The sequence below is a fragment of the Hemicordylus capensis genome, chromosome 1 (assembly GCF_027244095.1).
Source record: "Hemicordylus capensis ecotype Gifberg chromosome 1, rHemCap1.1.pri, whole genome shotgun sequence".
Classification (NCBI taxonomy): domain Eukaryota; kingdom Metazoa; phylum Chordata; class Lepidosauria; order Squamata; family Cordylidae; genus Hemicordylus; species Hemicordylus capensis.
In genome coordinates, this window is record NC_069657.1 from 410,731,596 (window position 1) to 410,743,923 (window position 12,328).

The 12,328-nt window shown below is 42.7% G+C and overlaps 1 protein-coding gene across 13 annotated transcripts in view; it reads left to right on the plus strand.

Moving 5' to 3' along the window:
* The window catches only part of NVL (nuclear VCP like), a 172,077-nt gene that overhangs the window by 86,729 nt on the left and 73,020 nt on the right, over positions 1–12,328 (plus strand). For 7 of the 13 annotated variants that reach the window (XR_008319197.1, XR_008319200.1, XR_008319198.1 and 4 more), the window contains exon 22: positions 2,792–2,924. The exons of the other annotated variants lie outside the window; for them this stretch is intronic. Coding sequence is in view for 4 of the 7 variants with exons in the window: in XM_053308106.1 (XP_053164081.1) it covers positions 2,792–2,924 (133 nt within the window). In the remaining 3 variants the exon portion in view is untranslated. The remainder of the gene's footprint in view (positions 1–2,791; positions 2,925–12,328) is intronic. 13 annotated transcript variants of the gene reach the window in all.

Genomic DNA, 12,328 nt, shown 5'->3' on the forward strand with positions numbered 1-12,328 from the left:
GTAACATGGTCCTCTGAGATGCCGTTCATTAGGCACTGTGCCATAGATGTGTGCTCTGCTGCAGAGGCAAGCTTCGGGAGAAGTGTACTAAAAAGAGTGTTGCAATAGCACTTCTGCACCCTCCTCCTTGGAGAGCTTGCTAATCGCCCATTCTTATGGATCTAATGGATCTCGATCCAGTTAAACAGGTTGCTCACCTGTACCTGATGATCTGGTAGAAATCCGTCGAAAGACCCTCTCGGACCACCCCTCTGCAGTAGTGTTCTGCTATGTGCATACCTGTGTCTGTGTGCTTGCTGCCCTCTTTTGCTGAACTCTCCTTTTTCTGACAAACTCACCTGTTCGACTGGATGGTTGTCCACTTCAGCGGTCGTCCAAGAACTGAGGAACACGGCATCCAGCCGCCTTTAAATATGATGCTGCACACGTGGGGGTGGGGGTGGGGGTGGGGTTTGGATGCCTCGACAAGCTACAGCATAGCTACCACATGGTCTCCGTGCAGGCGCAGAGCCCATTCTTATGGATGTCGACTAATAACTACCAGATCATCAGTTACAGGCGGGCAACCTGTTTTTCTGCACTCTCAGGCTCATCATTTTTCCAGGGACTCTTAATTTTTTTGTCAGTGGAGTCAAAGCAGCCTCCTTTCGCCTCTCAAAGGAATTAACATAGTTATACTCAACAGAAGTGGATTTAACTTATTGTTAAAGTTAGGTGTGAAACTGGAAAGACGAGAGCCTCTCCCTTTTCACAAATGAAAATTCCTTGAGGGAATGACTTAATCTTAGGGGCAGAATAAAGTTCTCTATGTTACCAGTGCTCAAATGTAGTGTTTCCTGGACAATTGTGTTTTCAGTCAGGTACCTGACCATGCTTGGCATGTATGTGGCAAACCTGTGTGTTGCTTTGCAATAGTTGAAATGATCCTTGGAGTCCTACCTTGCACCCGTCTAGCTGTCAGCAGGACAGTTTGTGCTCCCTTAACAACTCCCTGAAATTGTGGAACAGCCCTTCCCATATTTGGTCACAGCCACTGCCATCCATAAGGGGTGGTGAATCGGGGCAAGAACCCAAGCCCTGCACCAAGCCCCTGAGCCTAACACTGGACTGGTCCAAGGAGAATGGACAGTGGTGAGGCTGACAGGAGCAAACGTCCAGAGTGACTTCCCCCTGCCATGACATGTGTGCGCGCTCTCTCTCTCTCTCTCGCTCTCTCTCTCTCTGCCCTGTTGTGGCTGCAGTGACAGCTCCGGTGGGTCAAAATGACAAAGAAGAGAACAAGAGAAACACAGCTGCAGCCATTTGCCCCCACTCTCCACCCCGCCAGCATCGGCCATTACCACAGCCAGAGTGCCACTTCCACCACTTCAGTGGAGCCTCACAGCAACTCTACACTGCCACCACTTTTCACCTGGGTCCTGCACTCCCTCCCATTGCCCTGAGCCCCACACCTGCCTAGGTACAGCCCTGGCCACAGCCTTAGGATAGCCCTTGCATAGAAGGTGAAGGTGCTAAAAACTAGTTTGTGAATCATATCGTATAATAGTCACCCAAGCCTTCCATTCAGAATAAAGGCTGCATTTGCCTTGCCTTTAAAAGCAAAGAATCAAATCTGCTTGCTCACTGCTGTGAGCATACATCACCGTATAAACTGTTCCATGGACATTTTTAAAATTATTTTTATTGCTAGTATAAAAAGCCAAGTTATCAAATTCAGTCAAAAAGAGGGACCATTTTTTTCAGAAAATAATTATCCAAAACTTCTCAAGTCAATATTTATTGCTCTGAAATCCAATGTTCCATTCTGATTTAATCTTCAGTATATAAACTCAACCACCTAGAGACTTCGGTAGTGGGCGGTATACACATTTGCTAAATAAATAAATATAATATGGCACAGTTCTTCCCCATTCACTCTAAAAAAACACACACACCAAAAAAACACATTGATACTCCCTTCTTTACATTTAAATTTGGCAGCTTTACTCATTTTAAAATTTACAGTATGTTGGGGAGCCCCAAACAAGTAGTTGGTAGAACAATCTGTTTCCAGTACTTAAAAAATGAAAAATTAGTTGCTGTGAGGCAAGGTAAAGTATTTACCTCAAGCAGCAGATTATTGGGGTGGCAACTTGCTCCATACCACCTCATGTACCTCCCTCTGTCACCATCAGAGCAGCTCTTCGCTGGGTGTTGGCTGTGCTAGTGCTTGGTATAGAGCAGGCCTGCTCAACTTAGGGTCCCCCCAGCTGTTTTAGGACTACAAGTCCCATAATCCCCAGACACAGTGGCCAATAGCCAGGGATTATCGGAGTTGTAGGCCAACATCTGCAGGAGGGCCTAAGTTGAGCAGCCCTGGTATAGAGCCACTTCAAGACAGCATCAACACAGCAGTGGTCTCCTGCCACTGCTCAGACCCATCTGCCGCCTCCTACTCTTTTCCCTACGCTCCTCATCTTTTCAATATAACAGGAAGTGTGGACTCTGTGACCTTTGTCCCTTTCCCCTCCCCTTGCCTTTTCAAAAAGCAGAGAGAGTGGGAAACAGAAACAAGAAACAAGAGCCCCTGGTGGCGCAGTGGTAAAACTGCCGCCCTGTAACCAGAAGGTTACCAGTTCGATCCTGACCAGGGGCTCAAGGTTGACTCAGCCTTCCATCCTTCCGAGGTCGGTGAAATGAGTACCCAGAATGTTGGGGGCAATATGTTACATCATTGTAAACCGCTTAGAGAGCTCTGGCTATAGAGCGGTATATAAATGTAAGTGCTATTGCTATTGTTATTGCTAAACAGAAGCAGCTGCCGGAGGAGTCTCCATCTCCCAGCCCAGGAGGTGGTGGCAGAAGAACAAAGAGAAAGGAATGGTCAGAATTGGGGGTCTGGCAGAAGGAAGAAAGCAGGAAAAGGTGGAGAAAGAAATGGGCAGGTATTGATTAGAGGAACCCACCTACTGGCAGCCTCTGCTGGTCCCCATACACCCCTTTGAAAACCTGCTAGATAGTAAATTGGGAGTCCCTGCAGCAAGCTTTCAAAGGAGGTGCAGCTCAATGAGAGGGGAAAGAGAGCTTCCCTCAATGGGGAGATCAGAATTGGGAAAGAAAAGAGGGAAAGCGTTCTGATGTGCTCTGCGTATTGAGGAGAAGGGAAGCACTGGGGTCAGGTTGGGGGCTGCCTGGGGAAGAAGACCAGGGAAGGTGGGAAGGGGAAGGCAGGGAAACAGGCATGTCTCTTATAAAACCTGCTGCAGAGACTGGTCCAGAGTCCCTCTGAGGGGATGTGGGGTGATAAGAATCCAGTCTCCACCTGCAGCCCCTTTAAATGTTACTCAGGAGTGTGGAATCAACCTCATTGTCAGTGGGCCGGGGTTGGCAGAACAACTGGCTTGATCATTTGATGCCTTGACTCAAGCACAGAGATACCTTGAAGTGCCTCTGCTCCATGAAGGAGTATTTCAGCACCCAGTAGACTGCGTTAAGAGTCCAGCATGGGATCAAGAGTCCAGGTTACCTGCTGTCTGATCTAGGCCCAGTGATTATGCCTAGTTTTGTCTTCAGCTCCCAGAGGACCACCCCAGGTTCTGACAATACCCTACACTGACATTTAAGTGTATTAGAAAGTGTATGAGAAATTGAAACATTTCTGTGGTAGCTCCAGACATCAACCAGTAGTAAAAGTGCTCATGCACTGAGAAATATTTAAGTCCTCCTCCAGGGATCCTGCTGCACAGAAGCTGTAGCATGCAAGGATCAATCAGCTAAACAGATGTCGCTCTGTTTATTAATATAAAACTATTTATATGCTGCTATTCATCCAACAATTCCAGAGACAAATTAAAAAGAAAATTAAAACAAGCACTAGCAAAGCCATCAATAAAATTAAACCAAACAATGAAATAGAGCTGTCTAAAAATAGTAACGGTAGAAAAGAGGTAGCAATAAATCTTAGTCAATCACTTTCTGAAATACATGGTTAAACATTGTTGCCAGAGTAGAGGTAGTATCTCTTGGAAGAGAGTTCTGGAACATGGGGCTGCTAGAAGGCCCTTCTCCTAGTGAAGGGCAGTGTAGCCTTGGTATAAGATGGAATTTAGAGCAGGACCCTGTCAGAAGATCTTGGATGTGGGGAGGCAGGGGCTTATAATTGCTTTTGAAGAAGGAGGTTGCTTGTAATCAGTAGTTGATGGTGTGTTTTAGAAGAGAGGAAGGCTGTTGGGGAAGGTGCCATAGCTGAGTGACAGAGTGTATACTTGGATGTGTAACGTCCCTCCCAAGTTCAGTTCCTCATCTCTAGTTAGAAGAAGCTTGGGTTGCAGTACTAGGTTTGCTTCTGCACTAGTGCAATCAACTGGACCCAGAATTAACTCTCTCAACAGGAGTCACGCGATATATACACAGATAAAATGAATAGCACACCGTGACTGAATATATTGAAAAAGGAATGCTCAAGACATAAACTAATCACCCCCAATTCTTTTATATATTAGACATATCAGAGCTAAAGTAACATTCCCACTTGATGTAACAAAGTGCATAAAAATATAATCAAGAATTTTCAAACAGATGTATAGTTCAATGTAGCACTTGGGTGTAAACAGTTCTTATCTTGTAGTCCTGATAGTCAACTGATGGAATTCAATACCAGTTGAATCCAATAGGGAGAATACTTCTCATCATGATGTAGTAATGCTTTCTCATTCTCAGTTTGTTCGAGGTGGAGGTGATATAAGTAATCCAACCATGCGTTTGAGGGACCAAACAATGTACAATATAAATAACGTACAATATAACAAACAATGTACAATATTATTACAGATTTTCTGGATACTTCCTTGTATTATTGATTTTAAACAAGGATTTTCTGTTTCATAACTGAATATTACTTCTTCAGATAACACCTAAACGGAAGAACGCATCACATTATATAAGCTCACATCAACATTCACTTCTCTGCCAAATGCTGTCCTCCCCCCGCCCACACACACACACAAATCCACTTAGACACTTACCAGTTTAGGTCTAAACATCACATACTTTGTCACAATTGCCTTGTACTCCTACAGTGTTTAGTGTACTACGCCTGTGGAGACATGCAAATCCAAGATTCCCGTTCAGAATGCTGTTCCAGAGTGACTGGATGTAGTCAGCATTTGGCAGAGAAGTGAATGTTGATGTGAGCTTATATAATGTGACGGGTTGTTCTTCCGTTTAGATGTTATCTGAAGAAGTAATATTCAGTTATGAAACAGAAAATCCTTGTTTAAAATCAGTAATACAAGGAAGTATCCAGAAAATCTGTAATAATATTGTACATTGTTTGTTATATTGTACGTTATTTATATTGTACATTGTTTGGTCCCTCAAACGCATGGTTGGATTACTTATATCACCTCCACCTCGAACAAACTGAGAATGAGAATGCATTACTACATCATGGTGAGAAGTATTCTCCCTATTGGATTCAACAGGTATTGAATTCCATCAGTTGACTATCAGGACTACAAGATAAGAACTGTTTACACCCAAGTGCTAAATTGAACTATACATCTGTTTGAACATTCTTGATTATATTTTTATGCACTTTGTTACATCAAGTGGGAATGTTACTTTAGCTCTGATATGTCTAATATATAAAAGAATTGGGGGTGATTAGTTTATGTCTTGAGCATGCCTTTTTCAATATATTCAGTCACGGTGTGCTATTCATTTATCTGTGGACCCAGAATTAATTCAGTGGTGCCACATGGCGCTTAATATAACACCATGTAGTGCTCATCCTTCTCTCCCCACAAAGAGTTAACAGGGAGAGAACCCTCATCTTGACTGACACGCTGATGAACTCCAGGGCAGCCAATCAGTACACCAGGTGGGTGGGACCTAGAGAGTGGTGCTGGAAATTCTGGGAACAAGAAGGGCAGTCTTTGTTGGAGAAAAGCGTGTGCGCAAAGGCTTAGTGTAGGCAGTGGAGTTTGCTCCCTTATGGTTGAAGCCAACATGGAAGTTTCTCTCATGGAATAACTCTGTAGATCCTTAAACGAAAGGATTGCAGGAAGCTTGAGTCGTCTCAGAAATTGAGTGAGTTCAAGAAAAAGGGAATTCAGCATAGGGAACAGTTTGTTAGTCAGATTGGTCAGATTGTGCATTAGAAACTTATATTTCTTTGGTGGGGTGCTTTTGCATATTCCTGATACTGTTCTATTATTGTTTACCTGTAATGTAATTAAAATAAGAAACACTAGCCTATGCCCATCCTACCTAGGGTGTTGTAAAAGACTCTAGAAGCATTGAAGCATGCATTAAGACAACCTATTTTTGTAATCCTACTAAGTATTCTTAACTGTATTTAGAAGCTGGGAAAGCCTCAGGTGGAAGCAGTCTGTAGAAATTGAATAAAACTGGTGGGTTTTTTTATTTATTTTCTTTTTACAAGCCTCTGAGTTGGTTTTTAACACAGAAAAAAAGTGGGGGGGATTTTGTCTGGTGCAAACATGTCCTCAAAACGTTCAGCAGCTATCAGTTTTCTCACCACGTGTAGGCTTGCATGTGGAAGATTTTTGTACTTGTCCAAGAGTCAAATTATTATGTCAACAATTTAATTAAATGGTTGAAAAATTCTGATACCCACGTCCCGAAACTTGAAGATAAGAGGATTCCAATTCTGATGTATGCAGATACTGCGGTTATTTTCTCTCAAACAAGGGCAGGGCTCAAGAGAGCTCTAAATGTCCTTGCTCTGCATTGCAAGGAGGAACAGCTAGTGATTAATTATTTCAAATTGAAAATCCTGTCTTTTAGTAGTAGAGCAAGAAAATCCACTTGGTCTCTGAATGGACAACTAATAGAGCAAGTGAAGCAAATTAAATATCCGGGTGTCTTTATATCTGGTCTTTCAGTAAAATGGTGGGAAATCTGTGCATACAAAAATGGTTTCTGAAATGGCAAGATGCAGTGCAGCAGCAATACAGAGATTTCACAATGCTCAAGGTGGTGGATTCATCCCTGCAGCTTTAAAACTGTATTCAGCTAAAATAATTCCTCAGTTCTTGTATGGTATCCAACTAGGCCCATATACCAATTTTGTAATGCTAGAGAGGATTCAGTCTAGTTGGGGTTTTTTTAGAGCTTTGTTTCGTACACCGAGATGTACACCCAATGTGTTCTTACACATGGAGGCTGGCCTTTTAAAGATAGAGGCACGGGAATGGCTTTTAATTATTTATTATTGGTTAAAAATACATCGGTGGGACTTATACATCGGTGGGACCAGTTGGACTTATCCCCATGCTTCTCGCGGTAGACCCACAGCCGGCATGGAGCTTAACAGTGATCAATAAGCTTCGCTCTATAGGTTTATCTCCTGAACTATTGCTGGAAATGGGTCTAGTGAACACAAAAAAAGTAACACGCCATCAGTTAGAAGATACTGAGACTCAAAATGATTGTGCGTGTTTACCTGAGTTTTATAAAGTGATAAAGATTAGGGTGGGCCTTCCCCCTGCCTCGAATTTATCTACAGTTGCTTTCCATAAATTTCGTTGGGCGTTCACGAGAGCTAGAGTTAATGCTCTTCCTTCTGTGCTATTATCTGGGAGATTCCAACACCTTCCCTTAGAGGCTCGGAGGTGTCCTTGTGGCTGTGGTGAAATAGAAATTGTTGCCCATGTTTTATTACATTGTAAATTTTATCAGGAGAGCAGGCAATGTATCATTTTTCCTATAGTGTCTAGATTGGCAAGGCCAACCTGATGAGGATTTAGTTAAGTTTTTACTTTCAGATAGAGATCCCTTTATCTCCAATTTAGTAGCAAAGTTCTGTTACGTTGCTGTAAGGATGCGTGCCTCCCTGATGGCAAAGGGAAGTTAATTCTTGTATTATTATTTTTTGTGTATTTCTGTTATATTTGGTCTATGACCATAAATAAAATATTGATTGATTGACTGAAGAGTTTTTTCTTTCTGGCTTATCCCACCCGACGCCCAGAGAGTTTCTGTAGACAGAGGGGTGGTGGTGGCAGCCTTTGAACCCACCGATAATACAGAAGGGTAGCAGTGACCACAGTGTGATCCAATTCAGTTTATAAGTGAGTGGAGAATTGTCAAGGAAGTCCAACACAGATGCATTGGACTTCAGAAGTGGAAACTTCTCAAAAATGAGGGGACTGGTAAGAAAGAAGTTGAAAGGAAAAGTCAGGAGGGTCAAATCACTCCAGAAAGCATGGAACTTATTTAGAAGCACAGTTGGACTGTACACCAAGAAGGAGGAAAGGTACCACCAAGTCCAGGAGGATGCCAGCGTGGCTAACAAGTAGAGTCTCAGAAGCTATAAAAGGGAAGAAGACTTCTTTCAGAAAATGGAAGTCCTGCCCAAATGAAGAGAGCAGGAAGGAACATAAACTCTGGCAAAAGAAATGCAACGGGATGACAATGAGGGATGCAAAGAGAGAGTTATATGGCTAGAAGTGTCAAGGAGAGCATACAGGTGAAACTCGGAAAATTAGAATATCGTGCAAAAGTCCATTAATTTCAGTAATGCAAATTAAAAGGTGAAACTGATATGAGACAGATGCATTACATGCAAAGCGAGATAAGTCAAGCCTTAATTTGTTATAATTGTGATGATCATGGCTCATGAAAACCCCAAATCCACAATCCCAGAAAATTAGAATATTACATGGAACCAATAAGACAAGGATTGTAGAATAGAACAATATCGGACCTCTGAAAAGTATAAGCATGCATATGTATTCAGTACTTGGTTTGGGCCCCTTTTGCAGCAATTACTGCCTCAATGCGGCGTGGCATGGATGCTATCAGCCTGTGGCACTGATGAGGTATTATGGAAGACCAGGATGCTTCATTAGCGGCCTTCAGCTCTTCTGCATTGTTTGGTCTCATGTCTCTCATCCTTCTCTTGGCAATGCCCCATAGATTCTCTATAGGGTCAGGTCAGGCGAGTTTGCTGGCCAGTCAAGCACAGTACACTATATACTTTTCAGAGGTCCGATATTGTTCTATTCTACAATCCTTGTCTTATTGGTTCCATGTAATATTCTAATTTTCTGGGATTGTGGATTTGGAGTTTTCATGAGCGCCATGATCATCACAATTATAACAAATTAAGGCTTGACTTATCTCGCTTTGCATGAAATGCGTCTGTCTCATATCAGTTTCACCTTTTAATTTGCATTACTGAAATTAATGGACTTTTGCACGATATTCTAATTTTCCGAGTTTCACCTGTATAGCCAAAAGTGTCAAGGGGGATAACAAAAACCTCTTTAAATATTTCAGAAGTGGAAAAACTGCCAGGGAGGCAGTTGGACCTTAGATGATGAGGGTGTGAAAGGGATTATTAAGGAGGATAAGAAGATTGCAGAGAAGCTGAATGAGTTCTTTGCATCTGTCTTCATGGTGGAGGATACTGACCATATACCCTCTCCAGAATTGAGTTTTTCAGGTTTAGCAACTGAGGAACTGAGTGAATTTGAGGTGACAAGGGAAGATGTTCTAAACTGTCTTGAAAAGCTAAAATTAAATCTCCAGGGCCAGATGACATCCACCCAAGAGTTCTGATTGAACCCAAATGTTAAATTGCCAATCTCCTAGCAAAAATATATAACTTGTCCCTACAATCCGGCTCTCTACCAGAGGACTGGAAAGTAGCCAATGTGTCTCAAATTTTCAAGAAGGGGTCCGGGGGAATCCGGGAAGTTATAGGCCAGTCAGCTTAACTTCAGTGCTGGGTAAATTGATGGAAAGCATACTTAATGACAAAATTGTTAAGCATATAGAAGAACAGACCTTGTTGAAGGAGAACCAGCATGGCTTCTGCAAGGGAAAGTCTTCCCTCACTAACCTTTTGGAATTCTTTGAGAGTGTCAACAGGCATGTGGATAAAGGTGATCTGGTTGACATAGTATACTTGGACTTCCCAAAAGCTTTTGATAAAGTTCCCCGCCAAAGGCTCTTGAGTAAACTTAGCAGTCATGGAATAAGGGGACAGGTCATGTGTGGATCAGTAACTGGTTGAAGGACAGGAAACAATAAATGTACAGTTTTCACAATAGAGGTAGGTAGGAAGTGGGGTCCCCCAGGGATTGATACTGGGACCAGTGCTCTTTAACTTGTTCATAAATGATGTAGAAGTTGGGGTGAGCAGCAAAGTGGCCAAATTTGCAGATGACACTCAACTATTTAGGGTAGTGAAATCCACAATGGATTGTGAGGAACTCCAAAATGTTATCTTCAAACTGGGGGACTGTGCAACAAAATGGCAAATGCAGTTCAGTGTAAGCAAGTGTAAAGTGATGCACATTGGGGCCAAAAACCCCAACTTCAAGAATACGCTGATGGGATCTGAGCTGTCGGTGACTGACCAGGAGAGAGATCTTGGGGTCATGGTGGACAGCTCATTGAAAGTGTCGTCTCAGTGCACGGCAGCTGTGAAAAAAGCTAATTCCATGCTAGGAATCATTAGGAGGGGGACTGAAAATAACAATGCTAATATTATAATGCCCTTAAACAAATCTATGATGTGGCCACATCTGGAGTACTGCATACAGCTTTGGTCACCATATCTTAAGAAGGACATTGTAGAACTGGAAAAGGTGCAGAAGAGGGCAACCAAAATGATCAGGGGCCTGGAGCACCTTCCTTATGAGGCTAGGCTACAGCATCTGGGGCTCTTTACCTTGGAAAAGAGGCGACTAAGGGAAGACATGGTTGAAGTGTATAAAATTATGCATGGAAAGGGTAGACAGAGAAATTTTTCTCTCACACACACAACACTAGAACCAGGGGTCACCCCATGAAACTGAAATTTGGGAAATTGAGGACCGACAAACGGAAGTAGTTTTTCACTCAGCGCATAATTAATCTCTGGAATTCCTTGCCATGGGATGTGGTGATGGCTACCAGCTTGGATGGCTTTAAAAGGGTTTAGACAGATTCATGGTGGACAGATCTATCAGTGGCTACTAATCTGATGGCTGTGGGTCATCTCCAGCCTCAGAGGCACGGTGCCTCTCCATACTAGTTGCAGGGGAGCAACAACAGGAGAGAGGGCATGCACATACCTCTTGCCTGTGGGCTCCCCAGAGGCATCTGGTGGGCCATTGTGTGAAACAGGATGCTGGACTAGATGGGTCTTGTGCCTGATTCAGCAGGGCTGTTCGTATGTTCTTAAGAGTTTTAGGAAAAGCCTAGTCAGGCAGCTCAGCAGAGATGATTCAGCACTTTTTCCCCCTTGTGTGAGCTTGCTCTGAGACAAAGGCTTTAATCCGCTACACACCTTCCCTCATAAAAACCCAGCAATACCTATCCCCATGGACAAGATCCCACTGCATGTTTGCTCCGAACGAAGTCCCATTCAGCAAAGGTCCTGCTTTCCCCTGCAACTACCCTGTAATTAGTAGGATGCTAAATCCAGATAGTATGGAAGCAAATAGAAAAGAGCTCTATCTATGACTTTGAAGAGCAACAGTTGGTAAGAGTTGTCAACCCTCAGCTAGTTGAACCATTGGTCTGACTCTGTATAAGGCAGCTTTGCATATTATATATCCTTTCATTCATGTAGATTGCATCCTGCAGTGCAACCAGTATATGAGAGCCTGTTTTCTGAATCAAGAACAGAGTGCTCAATAGATCAAAGAAAATTTCTTCTGTACGCCTTGAGATTTGCAATGTGATTTGGACAAATATTTCTCTTCTGGATAGCTCTGTCAGTAATAAACAGATCTATGACAGAGTTACTTGGAGGGAGGATTTGCGAAATGAGCCTGTGATGTGTATCACAGTAATAGAATTGCCTCCTTTGTTGGAGGTCTTTGTAGAAAAGCCAAGAATCAATGGGCTATGGAAACTGAATTACTCTCACCCAGAGGCTTTGTTTACATTAGGGGATTTTCCTCCCCCAGTAGTATCATCATAATGAATTTGGTTTTAAGCAGTGTGTGTGTGTGTGTGTGTGTGTGTGTGTGTGTGTGTGTGTGTGTGTGTAAGAAAGTGCTATTTTTTTCTCCTTGTTACATATGGTATCGTAACCTATGGCCAAGTAACCATTTTCATTTCAGCTAAGGTAAATTCTGCTTAAGGATATTAATTTTCAGACTTTGGATTATTGAGAGCATAAGTTAGTAATGTTGTAAAACAGCACTTAGATTAATGATCTATCAGAAAGTCCAAGCAAGGAGGGTTAGTTCTATTGCCTAATTTTTGAGGACTGCCTACTTGTAACTCTAGAAGCAAATCATCAAATGCTAATGCAAATACTTAGGCTCTGTGGGTTGGGAACAGGAGCAAACAAACAAAAATTCTGGCATTTTAAGGAATGGGC